The sequence below is a fragment of the Bos indicus genome, chromosome 7, assembly GCF_029378745.1.
Source record: "Bos indicus isolate NIAB-ARS_2022 breed Sahiwal x Tharparkar chromosome 7, NIAB-ARS_B.indTharparkar_mat_pri_1.0, whole genome shotgun sequence".
Taxonomy (NCBI): Eukaryota; Metazoa; Chordata; class Mammalia; order Artiodactyla; family Bovidae; genus Bos; species Bos indicus.
Genome location: NC_091766.1, coordinates 93,006,749 through 93,034,341, shown reverse-complemented (window position 1 = coordinate 93,034,341; position 27,593 = coordinate 93,006,749). Strand labels below are relative to the sequence as shown.

Here is a 27,593-nt window from a genome sequence, read left to right as displayed (position 1 = left end):
TTTCTGAGATGGAAAAGGTGAATAAATTGTGTTCATCATCTAATATTATGACATTCTTAGGGAATCAGTCTTTCGGTGTTAGAGCATCCCAAGAATTATTCATACAAAATATCTTCCTGATGTCTTAGTTTTATCAGTTTGTACTTTTTTAGCTCTTTGTTTTCCACATTATCTGAATTTTAGGTTTAACCACAAATTGTGTTTGCTGTAGAAGTAAACACAATCAATTGAAGTTGTTGTAGAACTTTTGGAATTAAAGCAACATTCATATATTTATTGGACTTGCCTGGTGGCTCAGATGGTAAAGAATCTGCCTGCCATGCGGGAGACCCAGGTTCAATCCTGGGTTGGGAGCGTCTCCTGGAGGAGGGCATGGCAACCCACTCCAGTACTTTTGCCTGGAGAATCCCCATGGACAGAGGAGCATGCTGCAGTCCATGGAGTCGCAGAGTCAGACACGACCGAGCAACTAAAGCACACCAGCAACTTAAGGGAAATATAAAAAGTCCCAGTTTATACATTTAGAAATCCTCCCAGTTCTAGAAATAAAATATATATGGAAAATTGTGTCAGGAAAAGTATTTTTAACAATGTAAATGGAAAATACTTATTGTTAACTTTCTCCTTATTTTCAATTTACAGAGGTACCTAAAATTTTATAAATCAAATAATTTAGATGTATTTATACTCGAAATATTTTCAGATATAAACATAGAAACGCATCTGATATTTCTTAGTGGTCCACTGACTTAAAAGGCCACTAGAACTTTATCCATGCAATTCTAATGAAGTTAGATATATTTTAATATCTCAGGTAAACCCAGAATGAGCCATTTCCCCTCAAAATGTGCCTATTTTAAATATTTTCTTTCAGAAGCTTAGAGTAGCACTTAAGTTTAGCAGTAATTTCCTAATAGCTTAATACTAATTTATTCCCTAATTTGAATTTCCATTGTAGTTCTTTTGTATTGTTATTGTTTGGAATGAGCTATTGCTATCATATTTCTTATGCTGCATAAGCAAGCATATAATTTAATTTTTGATTACTATGATAATAATTAGATGCAGTATGTAATACATGATGTCTGTTTTACTTATAGGAAAATGGCTCTCCTGAAGAACATGCAGTCTATGTGTGGGACCATTTCATAGCCCAGTCTGCAGCTGAGAAGGTATTTTTTGTTGCTCACAGCTATGGAGGACTTGCTTTTGTTGAACTGGTAAGTGCACAGTTAACTCTTATTTTTAATTCGCAAACTCCTTACAGGTTTATCGCCTTCACTCCCATTTTCTTGGTATGGTTACTTGAAATTGTTTTATAAAGGACGAAGATTAAGCATTTGGTGTAATGAATTTCATGTTGTTGCAAAGGAATGTACTTTTATTGTACAGAGCTTTTCATTGCCAATCAGACAACTTTTTGCCTGTTTCTTATTTACATTTCACTTTTTAATTTCTACATTATAGCTCCCCTTTCCATACATTTTATATTTGTGACTCCAGTTTATGTGTACATCGTTGAAGCACTATTATCTGTAAAGTGTTTAAAATTTCTAGAGACTCTTTAACTGACTATACTATCTCTATAAATTAGTACTTAATCAAAACCCATATAATTAGTATTAAAGCTATCAGAAAGATTCTGTTAATCTGCTGTTAAGTGCAACTCCATGCTTAGTCATAAAAATCTCTGCATTTCAAAATAATCCAATTCTTGTAGTTAAGATATGTGTACATAATAGAAAAATCAGCAAGATTGGTGAATTTGGTGTCTGTTCTACCACAGTCTTACAATTATCACACTTTGTGCAGGTATGAATGATGAATGAGGTACAATCAGTCCTAAAAATGTGCTCCATGTTCATTACCCCTTATGTCACTGGAAAGTACCATTGCTGTAACAAAATGATTTATCTGATACAGTGCATTTGATCATTTTAAGTCCATATAGCCTCAAGTGGACAATAAAAGCCAGCATAGCATTGATTGTCTAATTTTTAATGTTTCTAAACTTTGCCATGTATTGCTCTTCATCATGGAAATTATATATCCGTGGTCTTTTCAACTTCCCCACGCCTTACTGCTTACCCATGTGATTTAGATATAAAAATAGTGGTGACACCTGAGAATACTTTAACTGACCTGAATTTATAAATACTGTGCTCTCTTAAGATCTATAAATAACTGAAATCATTCATTTCTTAAATTGATTTCATGTTTACAAATTATATTCAGGTGCTTTTAATTCTGCTGAATTTGTTTTCTACAAAATGGATATCTTAGGATCATTCTCTAACATATGAGTTATGATGTCCTTTTTAAAATGTGAATGTTGGCTTTCAAATAGTTCTTTTAACCATTCAGATATATATAAATGCATTTATAGCTGATATATATGTACCTTATGTTTTCTTCCTTTAAGTCATTAAATTACATAAAACATGAAATTTCATGACTTTATAGAATAGCTTTGAATATGTCTGAAGACCTGCAAGACTGTTCAAATTTAAAACTTCTGTGAAACATACGTTTTCCTGATTTTACCTTAAGACAATTAACATCAAATCTGTACATCAGATTTGGAATTTAAGTGAATTTTGGACAGTTTTAAAAAGGAACTTAAGATGCCAGAGTAACAGATGACCTATGCGTCAGTCTTGTTTTGCCTGTCCTTCTTGTCACACACTGGTGGATATTTCTACACTTTTGTTCCACTTTAATATAAAGCACACAGATGTTTCAGAACAAGACTTGACTTCTGACCTTGAGGCTATTAGGGTCAGGGTCCTCAGGGCCTGTGAAATTATCACAAGCTGAGCTAAAGTTTTTCTCCATCACAGGAAGTAACCAGTAAGTAAGAAGTTAAAAAGGAGCTTTGTCAGAGAGACAAGATGGTCTCAGTAAGGGTCAGCTTCTGTAGTCTGCTGTCTCTGCAGGAGGTGCATGCATGGGAGGAGGAATATAATATAACCACTGGCACATCGCATATCTGTCAGGCAACACCAGGACTGAGAAGTCTATTTAATGTAATATACCTTGTTTAGGTTTTAAAGTATTAATGGCGACTATCTTAGCCTCAGATATTTGCTACTTTTTGTCAAGTAACTTTGATAGAGGTATGCAAAGAAGGTATATAGATGGTGGAAGCTAAAGAAAAAGTAGTTTGTGACTTACTGAAAAGAATTCCTCTAAATAAATAACTTAGTTTTACATAAATTTTTGACAAAGCTTGATGAGTACATTTAAGGCCATTGTGTTTCTACTTAATTTCAAGAACTTTTGAAAGATAGCATTGATATTACACAAAAAAATTGAAATATGTTTAAACTTTTTTTTTTTGCCTAAAGCTGAATCACATTCTTTCCTGGTCTCCCTGTTATTCTTAGAAGAAAACTCATGGTGTTTAAAATGTTGACAAATATTCAGCCTCTCAGTATTTTTCAACATAAATGTATTATATGAAATTGTTTTACAATGATTGAAATATTTAATATTAACTTTACAAAAAAGTTACTTGTGAACATCTTAAATTATGGTTTAGTTTTCTGTTTCAGTAGTACATTTTACATATCAGACAGTAAATCGTTCGGATTTCAGTAAAGTTTAATTTTGTAAAAAAGTTATCATAAAATTGTATCTCCGATTCAAGATTCTGTACACACACATATACACACACACACACACACCCCTTATGGATGGAATGGTCCTAGTTTGTAGCATCACGTTTCAATGCATGGAGATTATTTTCCTACCATCCTCATTCAAGTTCACATTCTTTTTTGGATCATGAATTTTAAGAAAATTTCTTTTAAATATGAACTGTGTGACTAGTACAGTTTTAACATTACATGTAATTACTTTTAGTGCTTATTGTTTGAATAATAGTTACTAGTCAGGACCTGTGCTAAAATATATCTTGTCATTTATTAAATTAAATTCTGTGTAATTAGAGTTTAAAATTAAAGGTACTACTAATAGATATCTGAAAAATTACTTTTAAAGTACAGAATAGTTGTAGAGCTTTCATATTTTGCTAATTGTTGTTTTTTAAAATTGAGAACATAATTTATCATTATACCCTATCTTGAAGTGCAGAATTTGCCTGAAGAATCCAGGAGATGGTTAAGAGATTCATTTTCAAAACCAGTGTCCATTTTATGTAGTAAATAATAACAATGAAAAAAATGATTCTAAAAATATGCCTTTCACTTCCTTTATTCCCATCATATGGTAACATCTCAAGTTTCTAATTCTCTAAACTTTCTGCAATCCTAGTAAAACCAGATATTGATAAGACAGCTCTGGCAGCAATCCTTGCACTCAGTCTTTAGAGTGAAAGGGAAGAACTGTTTATTTTATGAATTGATATTGAATCTTAAAAATAGTGTGTCTATCCTATGTTATTTTTTCTGTGTATTTAAAATAACACTAATAAAGAGCAATAACATACAAAGTTACTCTTATTAAATCATCACTGTCAAAGCCTTCAATTTCTAATAAATTTTGCTTTATATGTCATAGATAGAAATAGTAGTCCTAATCAACAACTTACCAAATTCTTTTAGAAAAACATCTACAACTAATGCAGCTTACATTTGCCTTATAGTAGTTTTTAAAAGTTTAAACTCATTTGTTAGAAATAAAGTGTCATCAAAACACAGTGCCAGTTTTTAAGCTTTGTCATCCCTTTCACCAACCACTTTATGAAGTGATTGCATTGCTTCCATACTCAGTCATTTCAAAGTGTTTTGCTCTTGTCTTGCCATGGTTAGTTTGACAAAATCAGGCCAGCTTCAATTTTTCTTTTATTTGGAAATGTCAGCTTCCTTGTCAGTGCCCGGTTTCAAATCTTAACTCACCTTCCCTGTTTGCAGTGCCCTATACATCAATTTGCATTCAGATTTCTCTCCTTAGTCAAAGTGAAATCACTGTTTTATAGAACACATTAAACAATTTTAGCAAATGTGTTTCATTAGCTTATTGCATCCTCTCAGTTGATATAAAATTAGTATTTTTCTTATTGCTTTTATTTCCTTTTCCACATCATTAGTGGTATGTTCACAACCACCATTAAAAACATCTCTTAGAAATGTGTGAAAAACTGCTCCTTTTGAAAGTGTATCTCTACCCACTTTTGATTTTGGTTTCTCCATGCTTGTCAGCACTTGATTGGCACCTCACTTGCATGTGAATTAAGGAATGAAGGGAACTCTATTTTCCTGCCATTGTTCCATGCTGGGCTCTCTAGCCTCTAGGCAGCCTAAGCTGACCTTCAGCAGCTGATAGAGGACTATTTTTTGGACTTAGTTGTATGTGGACACTCAAGCTCAGTCTACTCTTAAGAGTTGATCTTTTAAAAATTGCCTAGAGCATAATTTGGATTTACACTGAAAAGAAAAAGGAACAGGACTAAAAGAATTATTTTTTGCCTTTAGTGACATGCATTAACTGTGACTTTAAAGAAGCATCATTTACATTCTATCTACAAAGAACAAAGTAAATTGGTTATAGGTAGCATATCTGCTTAATGTGATCAATGGAAATACCTAAAATATGGGCTGCTTGGAATCAAGAATTGAGGAGAGGTAGAATACTGGCTTATAAACAAAGAAAAATTGAGCCATTGGAGTGTCAAAACAATTCAGGCCAAAAACACTTCTTAAAAACCTTTCAAGTTTAAAATGTAAATCAGTAAAAATACATCACTGTAATATAACTTGAATTTCTGCATTGACTGCCTACATGATACAAGTAGCATGTTAATGCGTGGGATGATTACAACTTGTGTATGGAATCTCTATCTTATTTCTCTAGTTGTTTCGTGTGAAAACAATTTAGTTTTTCAATTTTTGTGGGCTCCTTAGAGAGAGACCAGAGGGTATATTATTTTTGCCTCCTATATTCAATTTTGTTTAATTCTTTGCATATAGTATAGATACTGTCTTTCGATTGATTGTTGATGACAGTAATTTTAGGAGTTAGTTGCAAGAGCCTAAGTAAGATCCAGTGAAAGGTTTTATGAACCTAGATGACTAGTAAGGGAGAAGCACACATCAGATGTTAAGGAAACAAAATCTCCATGACGTAAGGACATTGGATCTGGAAAGCTGAATGAAAACAAAGAGGGATTAATATCTTTCCCAGTGCACACCTCCAGAAGCATGTTGAAGTGGATGTGAAGGGAGATGAAGCACAATAAATAACAAGTAATGAACAGTGATTATGCTCATATGTAGATATTGGGGAAAATATTTGTATATACTGAGTATTTAATAATTATGGCTAATAGAATAAATGAGATATCAAAGGAGTTTCATATACAGATGTGATTTGTTAAGCTTCACAGTAGTTACCTCTGTATTGAGATTTGATTTGTTTTACCTTCTACTCAAATGATTTTCAATAAGTATTAGGAGGTCTAACGGTTGGAACTTCCCTGGTGGCTCAGATGGTAAAGTGTCTGCCTACAACGCGGAAGACCCAGGTTCGATCCCTGGGTCAGAAAGATCTCCTGGAGAAGGAAATGGCAACCCACTTCAGTATTCTTGCCTGGAAGATTCCATGGACAAAGGAGCCTGGTAGGCTACAGTCCATGGGATCGCAGAGTCAGACACGACTGAGCAACTTCAATGTCAATGTCAGCGGTTGGAAAGAATGGCTCAATTTGTTAATTTTTGTATTAACTCTTCTCCCTTTGTCCCATATCTAACCAACCAATACATTTTGTCAGGTTTATTTTCTTCTCTCTGAAATATTGATCATGTCTTCTCCTCTATGTGCCCACTGTTGTTAATTCATCATTTCACAGCAGTATCACTGCACTCATACACATTTTTCTACCGGCTCTCTTTTCTCTCCATTCCATCCTGTATACCACACCATGGTTGATATTATTTAAACCCCCTTTCTACCAAACCATTGCAGAATCATAGTAAGAAAGAAAGTGAAGTCGCTCAGTTGTGTCCAACTCTGTGCAACCCCATGGACGGTAGCCTACCAGGCTCCTCTGTCCATGGGATTCTCCAGGCAAGTAAACTGGAGTGGGTTGCCATTACCTTTTCCAGGGTATCTTCCCGACCGAGAGGTCAAACCCAGGTCTCCCACATTGCAGGTGGATGCTTTCCCGTCTGAGCCACCAGGGAAGCCCTCCAGAATCATATTGGCTCCCTATTGTCTCACCTCACCTATCTTCTTTGTCACTTTAACACCTTCTGTGTAATCTGATTATCTCTTTCCAGCTGTATTTTTCCCAATAGCAACTTTCAGTTCTAGTCTAATTTCTTATTACTACCATTGTTTAGAGTTGACTCATTGGAAAAGACTCTGAAACTGGGAGGGATTGGGGGCAGGAGGAGAAGGGGACGACAGAGGATGAGATGGCTGAGTGAACTCCGGGAGTTGGTGATGGACAGGGAGGCCTGGCGTGCTGCGATTCATGGGGCCTCAAACAGTCGGACATGACTGAGCGACTGATCTGATCTGACCATTGTTTCATCTCTCTGTGCCTCTACCCCAGGCCTCCAAGTTCAATGTAGTGGAAGAACACGAAACTTGAATGAAGATGACCTGGGCTTGAATCCTAGTTCCGATACCTGCAAATTATAAGTTGGGTCAGATCCTATATGTGTGTCCTTCTCTGTAGGTATCCACTTTTTATAAGCAGAGTTTGAGGGTTAAATCACAAAATTCCTGGTTGCTGCTGCTGCTAAGTCGCTTCAGTCATGTCCGACTCTGTATGACCCCATAGACGGCAGCCCACCAGACTCCCCATCCCTGGGATTCTCCAAGCAAGAACACTGGAGTGGGCTGCCATTGCCTTCTCCAAAATTCCTGGTTATTAGGAATTAAATCATTGTTTATTAAACATGAGTCTAAAGAACCCTCAGTTCAGTTCAGTCGCTCAGTCGTGTCTGACTCTTTGCAACCCCATGAATCGCAGCATGCCAGGCCTCCCTGTCCATCACCAACTCCCGGAATTCACTCAAACTCATGTCCATCGAATCGGTGATGCCATCCAGCCATCTCATCCTCTGTCATCCCCTTCTCCTCCTGCCCCCAATCCCTCCCAGCATCAGAGTCTTTTCCAATGAGGCAACTCTTTGTATGAGGTAGCCAAAGTACTGGAGTTTCAGCTTCAGCATCATTCCTTCCAAAGAAATCCCAGGGCTGATCTCCTTCAGAATGGACTGGTTGGATCTCTTTGCAGTCCAAGGGACTCTCAAGAGTCTTCTCCAACACCACAGTTCAAAAGCATCAATTCTTCAGCGCTCAGCCTTCTTCACAGTCCAACTCTCACATCCGTACATGTTGGCAAAGTAATGTCTGCTTTTTAATATGCTATCTAGGTTGGTCATAACTTTCCTTCCAAGAAGTAAGTGTCTTGTAATTTCATGGCTGCAATCATCATCTGCAGTGATTTTGGAGCCTGTAAAAAATAAAGTCTGACACTGTTTCCACTGTTTCCCCATCTATTTCCCATGAAGTGATGGGACCAGATGCCATGATCTTAGTTTTCTGAATGTTGAGTTTTAAGCCAACTTTTTCACTCTCCTCTTTCACTTTCATCAAGAGGCTTTTTAGTTCCTCTTCACTTTCTGCCATAAGGGTGGTGTCATCTGCATATCTGAGGTTACTGATATTTCTCCCAGCAATCTTGATTCCAGCTTGTGTTCTTCCAGCCCAGCGTTTCTCATGATGTACTCTGCAAATAAGTTAAATAAGCAGGGTGACAATATACAGCCTTGACGTACTCCTTTTCCTATTTGGAACTAGTCTGTTGTTCCATGTCCAGTTCTAACTGTTGCTTTCTGACCTGCATATAGGTTTCTCAAGAGGCAGGTCAGGTGGTCTGGTATTCCCATCTGTTTCAGAATTTTCCACAGTTTATTGTGATCCACACAGTCAAAGGCTTTGGCATAGTCAATAAAGCAGAAATAGATGTTTTTCTGGAACTCTCTTACTTTTTCAATGATCCAGCGGATGTTGGCAATTTGATCTCTGGTTCTTCTGCCTTTCCTAAAGGACCCTAGTATACACTTATTCTCATTTTTGTTAATGCCATTTCCCCTTCCCAAGTGGAAGAATTTTCCTCCTTACCAGATTTTTCAAAAAGTATTCTCAATTAACCCCCCCCCTTTTCCTATAATATTTGTATCTTTTACAATTTAATCTTTACTAATTAGTTTTGTTTTTAAATTATCTTTGATCTCTAAATCTTGCCCAAATCATCTGGAAACAGCTTGAGAATAAAGAGTCTAACATAGCTTTTATTCCCCCCATCACACGTTTGGGAAGAATATATAACAACATGTGAAGTCTTGAATACCTGCACAGTTAATTGACTATTTTATAGAGTTTAAGCCTTAACAATAACTCTCTTACTAATTAAACTTCTTCATTCTACCCTCCATTTGAATATTGGTTAATTTGGGAATTCTGCCTAATCAGTTCTTTCACTTTGGACAACATCACCCCTTTTGTTCCTGGAGTTTCTTATACAGTTTCCTCTCTGCTGGTGTACCCAAACCACAGGGTGACCAAAAAGGCTGCCTCTCTGTGACTCATTCTTCAAAGTATAGTCTTCTCAATCAAAAAGGAAAGTTATTAAACTAAGTTATCGTCTTTGTTGTTGTTGCTTAGTTGCTAAATCATTTCTGACTCTTTTGCGCCCTGACGGACTTTAGTTACCCGCCAGATTCTTCTGTCCATGGGATTTTTCCAGGCAAGAGTCCTGGAGTGGGTTGCCATTTCCTTCCCCAGGAGATCTTCCTGACCCAGGGATCAAACCTGCATCTGCTGCATTGGCAGGCAAATTCTTTCTGTCTTCTCATAATAGTGTAAGGTAGTGTCTGAAATAAGTCTGGGAAACTCTACTTTATCATCAGTCGTGAATCTAAGATTACTTTTTATTTAGTAATTAGTTACTTTTGCTTATTTCCATGTTTAACTTTTTAAAAATTTTGAGATACAATCTCATATCTGCATTGAGACATAATTGAGATTTTTGAGGTTTACTGAGATATATAATTCACATACCAAAAAATTCATTTTTTAAGTATACAGGTCAGCAGTTTGTACCTTCACTATGTAATTTTTAGAACACCAAAAGAAATTCCATACTCATTAGCCATCACTCTCCTACTTAGAATCCCACCAGCAGTATAGGAGGAGTCCGGTTTCTCCATACCCACTAACACTCATACACTGTCTGTCTCTTTTACTTTTGCAGTGCTAGTTGGGGTGAAATGGTATCTTGCAGCTTTTATTTGCTTTTCTCTATGACTGATAACTTTGAGCATCTTTCAATGTGGTATTAGCCATTTGTATGTTTGTTTTGGAGAAATGGTCAGTTAAAACATTTTGTCCATTTTTTAATTATGTTGTCATTTTACTGTTGAGTCATAAGAGTTCTTGATATATTGTGGACACATGATTCCAGTGGATATCAGGTACGTGATTTGAAATATTTTCTCTCATTCTGTGGGTTTTATTTTCAGTTTCTTCATGATGATCTTTGATGTACAGAAGTGTTTTATTTAGATGAAGTCCAATTTATCTAGTTTTTGTTGTTGTCACTTGAGTTATTTTTTTTCATTGTGTGAAGTAGGAGTCCAGCATAATCCTTTTGGGACTTCCCTGGTGAGTCAGCTAGTAAAGAATCCTCCTGTCAATGCAGGAGACCTGCGTTTATCTCACTCCAGTATTCTGGAGAATTCCATGGGCAGAGGAGCCTGGCAGAGTACAGTCTGTGCCATCCCAAAGAGCCAGACATGACTGAGTGACTAACACTTTCACTATTGTAAGTGCAGTTGTTTTTTAATTTTGTTTTCAGATTGCTTATTGCCAGGAAATAGAAACACAATTCATTTTTGTGTCTTCATCTTGTATCCCACAACCTTACTGAATTCATTTGTTAATTCTAATTGTGTGTGTTTGTGTGTGTGTGAATTCCTTAGGGTTTTCTATGTTCAAGATCATATAACCTGTGAATGAAAATAGCTTTACTTCTTCCTTTCAAATTTAGATGTTTGTTTGTTTGTTGCCTAATTGGCCTGTCCAGTAGAGTGGTATATAGAAGTAACTTGAGTGGGCCTCCTTTTGTTCCTGATCTTAAGGGGAAATCATTTTTTTTTCATCATTAAGTATGATGTGTCTTGTGATTACTTCCATCCCTGATAGATCATTTCTGCTAAGGACTGAATGTGCTCCTTAATATCTCCCAGTCACAGCAAGATCAGGTTGTTCAGAAGGCAGAAATGGAGAAATTTTTCACTAATCTTTATAGAATCCTTTTGTAGAGTAAAGGATCCTTGTTACCCCATCAGAATTACCTTTGGAGGAGGTTTTTCAATATCCATATAGATAGACTGCGTCCGGGTCTTCCTGGCTTGTGTCTGTGCCACTCAGAGATTGGGCATTGTATTGCCTCATTCAACAGAGGCTGCCAGGAAATCACTGTCTGCTGAAATCAGTACAATAACATGTTGAGGAGAACCCAGAAAAACTGACATATTAATTTGTTAGACTAAGTCTTTCTATAAGAAACATTTCTTTTTCCATTGGTTTTATAAAAGATCTTAATGAGAGATTTTGTATTTTACTGCAGAGATGAGAGCATGATTGACTATTGTAAGTCTTTTATAAGAGGGATTATAGAAAGACATATTTCACTTAATAATGGAGCTGTTTTTACTCTTGTTATAGCCTTATGATGATCACTCAATGTAAGCACTCCCCCATATGAGATTCCCAACCACAGTGACACCTCTGATTTGACACCACAAATTGAAATGAGCTCTTAGAAGAAAAAATTTTCAAATCAAAACCATTTAACATCTATCTTAGAAGTTAGACCTCAATTTTTGTTGAATAATTTATTCAGATTAACACAGATAAGTCAAGTAGACTCAGACTTGAAGCATACTAGATTAATGTTAGAGTAAAGCTTGCGAGAACAGGATGGAAGTCAGCTGTGGACAAAGGCTCATTACTAGAGTTCAAGATGGTTTCAAGAAGAGCTAGTTCAGCTGGAGAACTTGAATTTGGAGGGAGCAGCAGTTGAACCAACACTAGGTAGGGATCTGTCGAGCAGTGTGAGTACAGGTTTGAATCAGGAGGCATAATCTGGTTGCAGGGAGCAGAAAATGAAGGCATTGGGTGAGAATTGAGCAAACAGAATGTCATTGGTTCTAAGACTACCTCTTCTCCACAACCAAACTCCACCTCTTTGCCTAATAGGGAAGGAAGAAAAAAAAGAAGATGATTCAACACTGGGACAGGATGAATAAATCAACCAAAGTTTAAGGCCTCAACCATTGACTGGGGATTTAGAAACAGGGTCTTCTCTTGAGAAAGAAAGAGGGTCTAGTAGGCAGAAAAATCAGGACAATGAAATGATGAATCAAGGCAGCAGTTCAGTTTATATAACAAGTCAGAATGAGATCGAGTAGAATATTTCGTTCTAAGTTCATGTGGACACACCTTACCCTTGGTAGACTGGTTATCAGGTTTCTGTGGCAATAAAAGACTTAGGGTGGGAAGAGGTACGTTTTTCCTGCTCTTAGACTGTGAAATGATCACACTGTGGGTCTAAAGCTTTCTCTGGGTCCCAGGAAACAAAGTGATACTACTCCTCTAAGCTCCTGGGATCTTCACTTTTAGAATTGGGACTTTTAACATATATATTAAAAATTATATGAATATATACAATTTTTTCTCACTTCGTATTTTCTGTTGTAAGTTTTCCACACTTTTTCATTGAATGAATTTAGTTCCCAAAAAAGCCCTGCACCTCTGAAGTGTGACTTCATAAAAGTTATTTATTGGAGTTAAGATTGAATATTATGCCCTCAAAATAAGAAGTGGTTCAGAAAACTATCACAGATATTCATTCATTTATTCAGTTGAAATCCCACTCTGTACAAGTACTGGGGAAGCAGATTAGCACCCATGACCCCTAGCTTCAGGAAAGTTATATTCTAAGTGCACCATGTGTGTGTGTGTGCTCAGTCATGTCTGATTCTTTGCAGCTCTGTGGACTGTAGCCACCAGGCTCCTCTGTGTGGTTTTTCAAGCAAGGATACTGGAGTGGGTTGCCATTTCCTCCTCAAGGGGATCTTCCCAACCCAGGGATCGAACATGTGTCTCCTGTATTGACAGGCAGATTCTTTACCACCGCACCACCTGGGGAGCCCTAATTCTAACTAGGAAACACAATTAAACAAAGAGAATAGTATCATAAGATAATGTGAAGTGAAAGTTTAGCCACGAGGTGCTTGTATTAACTTCCCCGGTATAAAGATCCATGCAGTAAATTTGTCTTAAATAAGAATTGTTTCTGTTCATAAAGTGATAAGCTCTTTTTGCCAGAAAATTAAAAAGTCTATAATGCTTTTTTACCTTTGTCTCCTGTAAACCCAGCACTATGGTTAATTTCCCATTTTATTAGTTACTCTCAGCCTTAATCTCTTACTCAGTGTCTTAATTTATACTTATCTTTTGCTTTAAGTCACCTCAGAATCCTTTTCTTAATTAATGGCAGAGGATAAATAACAAATCCTCTGTCTTCTCTGGTTCTTAGTATGCTGCCTAGCCCAGCTGAACTCGTAATAATGCTCAGTAAATTGTTTTTGATCCTAGATTTATATATAGATAAGTTGTCAGAAGCAGATCTCAGATGGTGTTGTGTTGGGTCAGAAGAAAGTGGCATCTGGGCATTTGTACAGAGAGCCACACAACAGAGCAAAGCAAGGTGGATGGGAGAACAGAGCTGACCAGCAAGGACATTTGAGCAAGTCTGTTTCAATGTCTAGGAGGTACAGTTTGTGACCCTGAAGTTTTGAACACTTAGACCATTAATGAAAATTGATCAGTGAATGTAGAAAATCGAGTAAGAAGATATTAAAATCTCAAATCAAGAGAAGTAGCCAAACTTAACCCTAACCCCAAACTTCATTTTCTGTGATTAAATTGAACAAGTTAAACCTCATATCCTCTAGGAATTAGTTTGCACGTTTATATATTTATTAGTGTATTCAGATCTCTTCCTAGTTTTCCATACCTTACTTGAATTAATCTCATAAGTTTATTAAAGAGCATTAGAATACAATAAAATTTTTAATTAATATTATAGTGACAATTTAATAATTGAGTCAAATGATTTAAAAGTGTCCTAGCTTCTAATAGGCTTAGCTTATGTCTAAATATCCATAAATCTTGATATCTATTTTCTAGGATCTTATCTTCAAATTTCTTTACTGCATTAATTAGACATATAAATTAGAAGAAAAGCTTGAATTTGTCTTTCTAGAAGAGAGGCATTAGGCAGAAAGACTGAGTACACTCAGCTTTCTCTTCCAATAGAACTATCCCATGTTGACTTCTTTCCAGTTATAAGGCATCAAGGGATTCTTTATAATTATAATATTGAATTTCTAAGAGTATCCAGTAGCTGTTTGCTAACAACAAAGAAACCTCGACTTTCTCTGTGAAGCGATGTCCTATACGTTGTAATAAAATGATCTGACACCCCTACCCTACGTTGCCTTTGTTGTATTACTGCTCAATTTACATCAGAAAAAAGATTCCTAGTTCCAGTACCGTTAATAAATATAGTTTCTGCCACTCTTACAGATCTACACTATTACAGACTCAGCCTTAAGTTTTCAATTTTGTTTCCTGTTGCACATTTTAGGACACCTATCAAAATGTTAAATATATTCATATTTATGTCCTAGTATTAAATATGTAGTAATATATTAGACATATTTGTGTGTGTGTGTGCTTAATTGTGTCTGACTCTTTGAGATCCCATGGACTGAAGCCCACCAGACTCTTCTCTCCATGGGATTTTCCAGGCAAGAATACTGGAGTGAGTTGCCATTTCCTACTCCAGTGGATCTTCCCAATCCAGGGATCAAACCCACACCTCCTGAATCTCCTGGTCTCCTGCTTTGGCAGGTGGATTCTACCACTGTGCCATCTGGGAAACCCACAATTAGCATATTATAAACCTTAATATTTGATAACACTTGTGTTTTCTCTAAGATCTTATACTAAACTCTCAAGCAGAACAGATACTTTCATTTCTGATTGCTGTGGTAGAGACCTCTCTTACTCTAATAGAACCTTGTCATTGCTATTATCATAGAATCCATTTTATCTGTCAGCTAGCCATAGACGTTGTTGGGTCAAGAACAATTCTTAACAATTCATAACAGTGTCACTGAAATTGAGCATTTTAAATGGAACTAGTATTTATGAATGTCTTGCAAATCAGAAGGCAGAGACATTATGTTCAGCAGCAGCAACACTAATGCTTAAATGATACTGTGTACCAGGCACTGTCCTAAGCATGTACTTCATGTAAATATACTTTATCTCATTCAATCACTATAGCTTTATAAGTACTGTTATCATCCCCATTTTATAGATGAGAAACATATAAATGTATATTTTTTCCTTTAAAGCTGTGGCCTATCCACTTTACAGCAGAAACCCACACAACATTGTAAAGCAACTGTACTCCAATAATTGTTTTTTAAGTGTACCTCTCCCTTTGTCACAGTAAGCTCTCCCATCAGATACCTGCGCAGTGCGCATGTTATATGATACTATTGGGCTTCCCATGTGGCGCTGGTGGTTAAAGAATCCACCTGCCAACGCAGGAGACGTGAGACACAGGCTCAGTCCCTGGGTCAGGAAGATCCCCTGGAGGAGGAAATGGCAACCCACTCCAGGATTCTTGCCTGGAGAATCCCATGGACAGAGGAGCCTGGAGGGCTACAGGCCATGGGGTCACAAAGAGTTGGACCCAACAAAGCGACTGAGCACACAGGACTCTAACTATGGTGACTCTTATCCATAAAAGAGTCTCCTGGTTTTTCATGTATTTCAGGACTCAGTTCTTATTTCTCTGTTGAATTACATGATCACTTAGTTTTTATTCTCTAGCCTCTTTGCTGCTTATTCTTTTTTGTGCCTTCCAAGCAGACTTTCTGTTTAAATCAATTCTTAATTACCCAAACTAATGAAGGGGAAAGAAGGTGTGGAAAATTTAAAATAACAGGCAATCCCCAAATCATTTTTAAGTTTTGAATATGTTTTGATGTGGTGTTCTGGAAATTCAGTTTAAGCAGAAAAATTGAAAACACTATGAAAATCTGGAAAGCAGATGAGTTTCCTTGGCCAAGCCCCTGGTTGGCTCTTCTTTGTTGCTTCTTCCATGCTGGAAATAGATGGCTGTCTTCTAATGTCGACTAAATGGAATTGACCTTTCAAGTCTTCCTGGAACAATCTCTGCTATCAGTGTTTGCTCCTTCGCACTGTCCACATCAATAAGTTACACCTGGAAATGATAGCTATCTAACGTAGCACCTACCAAGTACCATACATTGTCTTTAAGTGCTTTATCAATATTAATCATGTAATCCTTATGATGGAAGTATTATTACAATCCTCAGTTATATATGAGGAAGCAGCAAAATATTAAGTATAACTAAGATCATACAGCCAGTAAGTTATGGATCCAGAATTTAAACCTAGACTGTGGAACTCCAAAGCCCACATTCGTGACCAGTATGCATACTGCCATTCAGAGGAGAGCATTTGTTTAGGATATAAACAGATTTGTTCATTAAGCATTATTTTAGCTAGTCATTGTACAGCTTACAGTAGGTATTATTAGGCCTATTTGCAGATGAAGGAGTCAGAAAGGTTGAGGAACTTGTCCAAAGCTGTACAACAAAGAGGAGTCAGAATCAAAATTCATTCAGTTTGTAATTGAAATCCCATCTCAGAATCAATGAATTTACCATGAAACATTCCCTCTGATGGGTTTTGGGAAACGTACATGACATATTTTTCTAATAAACTAGAATTTTTTAATTAATGAAGGAACTTTCCATTTAAAGAAATTGTTTATATTTCAAAGCACAAACTTCTTTGATAAGATATATATCTTACCTGACAAAATTGAGGATATACTTTTAAAAGCAAAAATCACACATATTGTACAGATTTATATCAGGAAGAATAAAATTTCATTATTCAGTGCCTATCACTCTGTTAAGACATATCAAATAGTAGGTGATAACACTCTAAAATTGTTTTTCTACATTTTTCCTATGTATTAGAGGAAATATAAGTTTAAATATTGTAACAAAATGAAACTATGGTTGCTTGGTCCTCTGAATTTTACTTACTATAAATTGGAGTTTATATTTCACTGTGAATATTAGACCACTCAAAATTCTTATATTTGAAGTTAAAATTGGAAAAGGAAATGTTTGAGTACCTATAATTAACCTAATACTTCATGCCTTTACGATTTATTATAAGTGTTTCACCTGATACCTAATTCTTGAAAAGTTACGAGATTTTTATATTGCTTTGATTTTATATTATGCTTTCTCCATGTAAATAAAGTTTTTATAAAAGTTTAGATCTCAATAAAGATGATCAAACAACTTAATGACAGATTTTGTTAAACTTTAGGAAAAGAAGTCTTATTAAATAAACTGAAACTAAAACTTAGCAGTATAGAAAGCACTAGAAATGTGAAAAAAATAAGCTATGTTTATCCTCTATAGTCTCATATTTCTCTCCATTGGCTATATAAACCAGTGTCTTAAGATATCTTTGTCCTTTTAACAGTCAAATAAACAGCTGTAAATAGTGGACTTTATAATAGAAGTCTGATTTTCTTATTTTATGTAGTATTTTTCCAGGGAAAGTTTGTATAGCAATAGCTAAAAGAAAAATATGTTATTTTTAATATTAGAAGCGTTCACTACATACTTGATAGAAAATACATCTGCAGCTAAAAATTTTAATCCAGAATTCCAAAGTGGAAGTCAATTAAGTATATTAGTAGATGTTTACAGAATTTTTCTTATTTACTTGGCATTGTCTATATTATACTTCCTGCCATTATTTTTCCTGATTGAAATATAATTTTTAACTTCTTTTAAGTTTCGAAATAATTTTGTACTCAAGTAGTCCTTTGAAAACCTGGTAATTGAATGTTTCTGATGTAGCTTCATAAAGCATCTGACTTGCCTTCAAGACCATTTGAGAGGGACAGAGCTTTGTGTAGTAGCCCTTAAGCTTATTGTACATTCTAATCAGATTTTAGAGTGATTTTGGACATACAGATACTAACTTTAAAAGAAAAACTGCTCCAAATATCAATAGGTTAGCCACTATGGAGAATATTCTTTGGTGACTGGATGAGTTTTAGTCTGAGAATGATGACTCTAATTTTACATCTTGAATTATTTCTCCCGTGACATTTTCAATTATTCCCTGTTCAAGAACAGTATTCCTTTTTTCTGGATTTTTATTTCCCTTTCGTACCAAACATACAAAAAACTGACCTTCTGAAATGTCAGCAGAATTCAGCTATGCCAGAAAGTTTTAAGAAATCTTTATTTGCACAACCTTAAAAGTAATGCTGGCTGTTTCTCCTGTGATGCTTTCTTCCCTTTTGCTGCACTCTAGATCCCAGAAAGAGTTTTTAACTCTTAAAAATAACCCATTTTAAGCATTCTCCCTAGCTCATAAAAATAACACATTTTAAGAATTCGTGGGAAGTGTATGGTATTCATCAGTATATATTTACTGTCTGAAGCTGATATAGCTGTAAGGTTTTTCAGATCCAATTGATCTATTGCGCATGTTCCCTCCCTAGGTTGCTGGACGTGCTTCTATTTGCATAAGGCCCTGGGCAAGGTTCTTTCTTGCATTGATTGGCCTGTCCAAGGCAGTCTGATGTGTTCTTGCATTGATCACTTTGTCTTTTCTTGGAAGACAGTGTTACACTGAGTTCATCTCAAAACATTCTAGGGAGAAGGTAAAACTTGACTGCAGATGTCTCAATTTTATTCAGATGTTCTTTTGAGTGTAGGCTCTTTTTGCTAGGATAAGTATCTCTTTTTTTCCCCCCTTGCCTAATTTGGATGTTTCTTCAGTTTGAGTGTACTGTAGACTAGATTATATTTGAAAAAGCTGTGTTAAAGAAAATTGCCAGAGTATATGCCACTTATCTTGTACTATTTTTGTTTTTAAAACAGTGTATCTCTCTTCCAGCTAAAACTATTTTCTTTAAAGATAATCCCTTAAACCTAGACATAAACTAAAAAATTTACTGGTGTTTGTGATAGGTTACCACTTATCTTTACTAGCTTTACAGATTCCTTGGTTTGAGTGGAAATGCATTGCTTTATGTGTTTAAGAAAATAAGCAGCTTTGTTAGTTTCACTATCAAACAGTTGTCCAGAATGGCTTGTATGTTACTACTGATTATTGTTAGTTATGTTAATCTGAATAGTATAAACTTGTCAAATGTGGAAATTATTAAGCAGCTACATATCAAGTATAAGTGAAATACACTATCATAATGTAGTTGCACATTATTTGGTGACAATGGAAACCTGAGTTTTAGGATTCAGTCTTCAATCAAATCTGTAAGAAACTGAGCAGTGAATGTTTTACAGATTAACACTCTTTATTGGCTGGTCCTTAAATCAACATTTATATTGTCTGCCAGAGAACATATTTGTCTACCCAGCTAATTATCAAGAAAATGTCCATTACCCAGAACCTATTTACTGCATCTTTAGTAAGGGACTGGTGAGACAAACCTGGATGCAGGGCAGTATCCTCCTCCTGACCAGCTTGCTATTTCATCCAAGCCTATGTGAATTTATAAGAAGGTTTACTTTTGGCAAAGATTTAGAAATGTGTCATGGCTGAATTTGATTATTGTGCTGTTAGTGATTAAACTCTGCTACAACCCCTTAATGGTTTCAGAAAGCATATTTAGTAACACTCACTACAAATCAAGACATTTTCATCTATGCTCTTTTATTTTCATTAAACAGGTCACTATTTCTGAAAATTGTTAAAGTATAGAAATTAAATTGAACAGAAAAACATCCCATCCGTTATTTGACTCAATTGTACTGCTGTGGCATCACTCAGTATATCACAAGCCACAGAAACCTTCTTTTAATAATTCTGTTTTATAAACTTTGATAGTAAAATATTAGGAATCATGTTTCGTTTGCTTCACAAGTGCTAGAATTCATGCTTTAAAATTAAACCTGGAATGAATTAAATGTCTATTATATAAGAGCAATAAGCACGTCAAGTTGTTAGATGATGTCATTTGCTCCCTTAAGGGTGTTCTCTAAAAGCTATAGCATTAATCAGGGATATACATGAGTTATATGAAATTTAGCAAGTAGAAGTGTTGGTAATCAGAATTATTATTGATGTAAATAACATATATTGGAAAATAAGGCCTTATATTGAAAATATTAGATTTGTGGATGATTGGAACTTAACTAAAAGGTCTAAAACGTTACTCATATTTGTATGTGAATTATATAAGTTGAAAAAAGTACTCATAAAATAGTGACATAATTATTTTTTGAAGGTTGGCTATAAATTTGGTAGTTTGGGAAAATTTTGTGCAAATACCTATGAAAAAGGCCTATAAAAGTATTAATATGTAAAAACCTCTTTAAGTACTTAAACACAGCTCTTGAACACTGAATCCCATCTATGGAGACATGGATATTACATTGCAACTTTTGTTCAGTGCATCTCAACTTGGTGCAAGTAAAGCTCTCTGAAGTGGAATTGTATAGTGTTTGCACATTTTTTCCAGCTAAAATGAAATGTGCATCATCTTGCATAATTTACTTGTCTCTGGTGGTTGAATTTGCATATCTGAATGAGTGAGTATATATCTTAAGCTCCTGTTAGATGTAAAATAATCTCATGAGTAGAAGAGGCTCTTTTACCTCAGAAGTCTGAAGGGTCTATATTTCACAGCAACTCATGATCAAACAAGCTAATTCAGATGCTGGAAAGTGCTTTTGCATAGCTGTGTAGAAGAACCGTTGACTGCATACGACCAAAAGTGTATGGTGCTACAGAAGACCCCGTGGAAGCCCCTCACAGACTGAACGACAGCCCTGAATGCGAGTGACACAGGCAACTGCGCATAAGAATAAATACGCCCTTGAGCTGGCCAGGCTTTCTGCTCTGTGATTCAGTCACGGTTGCTGTATTTCTTCCCCCTAAACCTGTACTACATAATCAGCTTCGTGTATGGACACAGCTGAAGAAATATAATTCATTTTTGGGTAGGGGGAAAAAGGATATTGACTTCTGGTGTAATTACCAGGATGTAGTATAATGTCTACTGTTGTTTTTTTATTATTATTATTATTACTTCTCAAGTAATAATCCAGGATCTAAGAGTAGAAAAGTTCTCCAGACTCCTCCTTGCATGGGAGGATATGGAGTTCTAAGTCCAAAGTATGTTCGCTGTGCTCAGACTCTAAAAGATGTCTGGGAAAACTAGAGGGTTTTGCTGTAAGGTCCTGGTAAGCATAAAGATAGTGAAATAGCTGGTACAAAGTTGTCCAGTGAAATCCATTACTTTTTCCCACGTGTAAGGAGGAAACAAGGAATTTCTAAAAAGCTTTCAAGCTAATGGGTTTTCAAATATAGGAATAAAAAATTTTGAATCATAGAAGGAAGGATACAATGATTTCAGTCCTCTTCTTAACTATTTCCCTTTGATAAAGCTTCATATATTTATTGGTAATTGCTAGAAGTTACCACGTTTCTAGTGTAGCATATTGTAAACCTAAGAATTTCTAATAATACCACAGTAACTTTGTAGTAAAAACAACTAATAATTATATATTAAAGATATATCTCTTCATAAAATTTCAAAATGTATTCTTGTTCGTTTAATGAGCAAAATTTGATATTTCATAATGAAAGATATGCTTGTATATTTCCTGTCATTCATTATGATATTATTTTATCTCTGGTTGCTTCAGACTTAAGTTTTTATTGTAGCTATGATTTTTAACTCTCAATATGTATAAAAGCTGCAGATTTTTCAAGATAATAAAATGTAAAATATAAGTTAAATAAAATATATTTGATTTTAGGCAAAAATGTTACCTTTCTGAGGACAAAACATAAATAAAATATTATATAATTTCTGAATAAAATAATCATTTACTACCTTTCCTCTTACACTCCCTGACTCATGGGCCATGATAATATAAATGAACAATGTATATTGGTTAATAAGCAAGTACTAACCACAATTGGCAAAAAATGAGCATGTCCAAATGATATTTAAAATACCTGTGGCTAAAGAAATTATGTCAAAAGACTAGTATTTGTTTTTTGCCCTTTTTATTTTTTCTAACTTTTAATAATATCTAATCATTCCTGAAAATGTAGTCGTTTTGCTTTATTATCTTGAAAAAAATGTTTTTATTATAATGAGAGTTATTGATTAAAAATTTGATACATGTGTATGATTGTTTAACTATGTGGAAACTCTTATTGAGTAATCTTTACAGATACCATATGCATGAAGAGGTACATACTTGTTAGATACCAGAATAAATATTCATGTTAAGAAAATACCTTCCTTTGAAATGATCTTTTATATTCTTTTTCTGCCTCTAAACACTTTACAGAAAACTTCTTGTTTGTAGTTATTTAGAACTCAGATGCAAAAGAAAATTTGTATTTGAACATTTTTATGTAGGCTTTAAGAAACTAAAGCTAAAGCTCATATTTTAAAATTTATCTTTGTGTTGGTGTCTGTGTACACGTATTTCTAAACTTTTATCTAAGGTATTCTGTAAAGGAATCAAATGCAATCAGTGGGTATGTTAATGCTGATAATAGAGTATATATATGAGTTGCAGACCTTTTTCTTTTTTTTTAAACTCGTGGGAATAATAATAGCTCCTAATCACTATCTCTATTGGTCTGTATATAAACCTAGCTTTACTGTCTTTCTGCTTCTAATCTAGCATCTTTTTCATGCAACAGGCATAGACGTACTTACCTTTTCCTTTTTCTGTAACAAGAAAAATTCGGCCCTGGACAATAAATTTATTCAGATATCCCCAAAATCAACACATATAGAAATGTGCTGGGTTAAGTCTAAAAATTCTTAATTTTTATCTCCCAAAATGAAAGCTTTTCTTAACAGTGTTTGTGTTATTTCTTAATCTTTAGAACTTCTCTCTCTCTCTTTTTCTTGGGTCTTTTGGCAAGTAATATAGATGAGCTCTGGGATGGGGATGAAAATCTCATATCACTTTATATCTACATCAGTAACAACCACCAGATATTCTAGAGTTGAATTAAAGATAAAACTGTAAGTATCCCTGAAAACAAAAACTTGTAAAAGAGGTAAAAGAAGGCAACTTCCTAAAACAATGTTTTTACCTGTTGAAGGAAATTACGTGATGTGTAGTATATTCTGCAAGTGTTCTGCCAAATTAAAAATCCGGCCTCTCCCCCTCAAAATTAGACACCCAACTTTGATTTTTCACTATCACCTATTTAAGCAGGTACCTACTTTTACTGATAAAGGATAAAATTTCATTTCTTGTGGAAATTTTTCTGAGAAGTAACTCGTACTTTTTGATGTAACAAAATAGATACTAATACAGTTAACATGGCCATAAATATGTTCATCTGCATTTATATACTTGTTAATGTCACCCAAGAAGGTTAGTGTTATTCTTTAATCATTTCAAAATGTAACAGTCCTGCCAAAGGTAAACGTTTAGAAAAACTTAGTAGTGGACATTTTAGAACTAATTTTTAACCAAATTTAAACAGCTGAAGTGTCAGCTTCTGTTTTAACCAGAAGTTTTTCTTAAAGTTCTAAACACCTATCTACGCTTATCATTTGGACATTGAGTTTATGCCTAATAAACAACTGCATTTACACCTTCCTCATTTTAAAGATGGAGCAATTTAAATGCACATTGCAATCTTTTCATAAAAGCCTGATTATGCTCCTTGCTTTTTAAAATGCAAACCTAGTAGTATATGCATTATTGGTTTATGTGGAAAGTAGCTAACAGTTTTCTATGTAAATGCATTTTTTAAATAGCTTGGAACTTATCTTTTGAGTTGTGCTTTTATTCGAATGAAATTATGCAATAGGTTTTCTATTAATTGGTTTCCTATTAGTAGTTTATTTGAGACATGTAACCTAGGCTTCTTAGGTTTTTATTCTTTCTTGTTTATCATTTTTATTTATATTGGTGCTTTCTTTTTCCTTTTTTGGTCTCCATTTATGAGTTCTATGACAAAAATTGCTGTTAGTAAATTAGTGACCTGGACAGTATGTAATAAAATAAGCTTACTTACCTTTTTGTCACAAATGTCACTGTATAGATACCTCATTGGTCTTAGTACAACTTTTAAGTTTTCTTATCGATTATATCAGAAAAATTTCCCCAAATTGAACTGCCATAAAATCTATGTACTTTTTTTTTAATATTTGAATTTCATGTGTTGCATTTTCTTCTAAAGACAGTTGTGTATTTTATTTATTTGCATTTGAAACTTAGGATCCAATATTCAGAGATTGCACAGTAAAAGTTGCAGTGTTCTCTAGTATAGGCTAGTTATACTGGCCTCTTATTACCAAAAAAAAAAAAGAGAGAGAGAAAAATGTCTGAATACCCATTACAAGTTTAATTATAATTTCGGATGGATTTGAAACCTTCGGACTCTGTCCTGGCCACTCCATTCTAGCCATTCAGGCCATGCTGCCTGTATTGTGTATTCAGCAGTTCCTATTAGACGTCTTCACAGTGAGTGATTCTGCTGGGCTTGCTGACACCCGCTTCATGCATGGCCTGCTGTGCTGGGTGGAATATTTTTTCTGAGCTGCCTGGAACATTAAAGACATCTTGGCCATGTCAGGCTGTGTACAGCGTGTGCGTGTGTGTGCGTGCGCGCGCGCTCCTGTGAGCACGCGTTCCTCAGCAAATCAGTATTAAATAAATGATTATATGGTATGACTTTACATACATGTAGATTTTAAAATTTGAATAACGATGGATTTATAATTTATCACATGCATATATTTTTAGTACTTTTATTTCAGTTAACATCAGCAACTTTTCTTTCAGCTTCTATTGTCTGTGGTTATTGACACTAGGGGGCACTGCCTATCCTCCGTTGCCTCTTTCTTCAGGAAATGAGTGAAAATACTCAGCTGATTTCTGGGCTCCTACTTTAATCAACAATTGAATTTAGAGAACTCTAGGCTCTTTAATTCTTTGTTATTTTGGTTTTATTTCTAATGCCTATATGTACTGCTGACAAAGAGGGTGGAGCTATTAGTTCTCACACACAAATACAGTATCCAGTATCCCATACAGTAACTTTTTTTTTCTTTTCCATTGGAAATGTCATTCTTGGCAAAACCAGAAGGGCAAGTTTGCCCAGTGATGAGGTTTAGATCCCTTGCCAGCTGTGCTTCTAGCCAGCAAGTGTGATGAACAGCTTTAGAAATCAAGTGAGAGAAAGCATTTGAGAGTTAGTGTGATTCATTTGGATAAAGGTCAAGAAAAAGATAAGCAAAGCATAGGAATAAAGACCACAGATAGCAGTAATTTGTACCTTTTGCTTATATAAATCCCAGTGATCCTATTTGTAATTTTCAGGCATGTTCTTAATTCAAAAGTGGTCTGCAGTTCTTCCAAACTATTTTAAAGAGTGTATTTAATCTTCTGTTTCAGCACTTGCAAATGAGTAGAGGAAAACTGGATATGCTACCATTCATAACTATATTTATAGATTAGAGCTGTGGTTACTAGCTGATAATAAAGTGATAACATAATTAACTAAACTTTGTCAATTGGCAATATATTTTGATCTACTTAAAAATACAAATATTCTATTCATTTTTTAGAATCTTAACATCTACTCTAGACTTAAATACTCATGTTTCAAACTACAGAACTACCTGGAATCTCTAAGAATATTGGTGACTTTATGTTATTTTTTAAAGTAAAACTCTCTTTTCCCTCTCTTCCTTACATCCCCGGCAAAAGTGGAAAGCAGTCAGTAGCCTATAGAATATAGAAAAATGTTTCTGCCTGTTCTCCTAATTAATCAGATCTGTAAGAGAGCTGGTGAAATTTCTTATTCGTCTCCTGTAGAGTTGTAACCAGATGTTATATATATGAAAATATGCAGTTAAATCATGCCTTGTTTTTATTAGCTAAAGATACTGATCTTTAACATGAGTATTTAGAATAAAGTATTTTTGCAGATTTTAGTGTTTTCATGGCATCTGTTTTGCATCCTAACCAAAAAGGAACAAAAGATACTGCTAGCATAGTGAAACTTGGTTTCTGGTAAACAGCTGAACATAAACACTTGGGCAGTTTTTAATAAAATTTGTAAAATACTGTTGCATTATAGCACCCCAAATTAGCTTATACTAAATGAGCATTTTAAAGAGAAATTATTTAAAATGTTATAAAGAGAAATGGATACTTGCTTTATCCTAGGCTGATTTTTTTTTTCAGAACTAATTTTTGATAGTGTTTATTGAATAATGTATACACTTAAATAAATTAAATGTGACTAGTTTTATGTAATTTTTTAGGAAAAAAACTTTCAAAGTTAATACATGGTTCAGAGAGAAATATTGGCTTTATCTTTCATTCAAGTATTTTTCTTTTATAGTTATTTCTATATAGCATCATAAGCGCATTAGCTAATTTAGGTTCATGTCTGATCTTTTGTAATAGATCTGTCACTTACAAAGAATAGGAACTACCTAGTTAGACCTTATCAGTTCATAAACAAAACACTGATTAATCAATATGGGGCAGCTTTTTTTGTATTCAACATTGTATAATTTGAAATGTTATTTTCCTGGTACTCACCATCTACAAGCAATCAGAGGCCAGCCCATTTATAATAGGTTTTTCTCCTCCTAGCAGGACATTGCTTTTGGCTATAAAAAGTTAATTTCAGATCCTGATATACTTGCATTAATTTTTGAGACATTGGCTGGGTGTAGTACAGCAAAGAATAACATGAACATCACACCACTGTGCTGTAGCTAATCGTTTGTTACCTCAAGCCAGAGAAGCAGTGCTAATGTGGAGGCCTCTGTGTGTCTGTGGAAAAGATGGAAGCTGACAGAAAGAGTCTTAGAGACAGCTTCCTAAGGATCCTGAAAAGACCATAACAAGGAGAGGAGAAAACAATAGCTACACTATTTAAAGGAATACATTTTCCTACTTACAGTGTTGGACATCTTTGGAATATTTTATGATTTTAAAACACTACTATCTTTAATAACGGACCCCATGTCCTCTCCAAACATCTTTGCTCAGAATGGGAAGGCTCATTGTAATGTTATCTTTTTAGAACCATAAGTGTTCTCTAAAAAAACATATGACTGAGATGTTCATCAGCTGGGATGTTTGCTGTAATTCACCAATAAATTTGAATAATTTGACATAATTTCTGACAAAGATGAATGTTTCCACATTCATTTCCATAGTAAGGCAGTGTCTTCATGAAGAAACAAGTTTGACTGACTTTACCTGCCAAACTGATCAGAAAAAAAGAACTTTAGTCCACAGAATTGAAGCAGTTCATGTGTACAGATCTCCTCGGTGGCCCGTCAGCCCCAAGACTCGCGTGGACGGCGTGTCGCTTTGGAGCCTGTAGTGTCAGACGGAAGCACAGCGCTGGGGCTCGCCATTGGGAAC

General features: G+C 35.0%; 1 protein-coding gene across 2 annotated transcripts in view; it reads left to right on the top strand.

The window, feature by feature from the left end:
• ARB2A (ARB2 cotranscriptional regulator A) overlaps window positions 1-27,593 on the top strand; it is a 423,598-nt gene that overhangs the window by 233,928 nt on the left and 162,077 nt on the right. For both annotated transcript variants that reach the window (XM_070794035.1, XM_070794037.1), the window contains one exon: window positions 1,101-1,220. In XM_070794035.1, coding sequence (XP_070650136.1) covers window positions 1,101-1,220 — 120 coding nt within the window. The remainder of the gene's footprint in view (window positions 1-1,100; window positions 1,221-27,593) is intronic.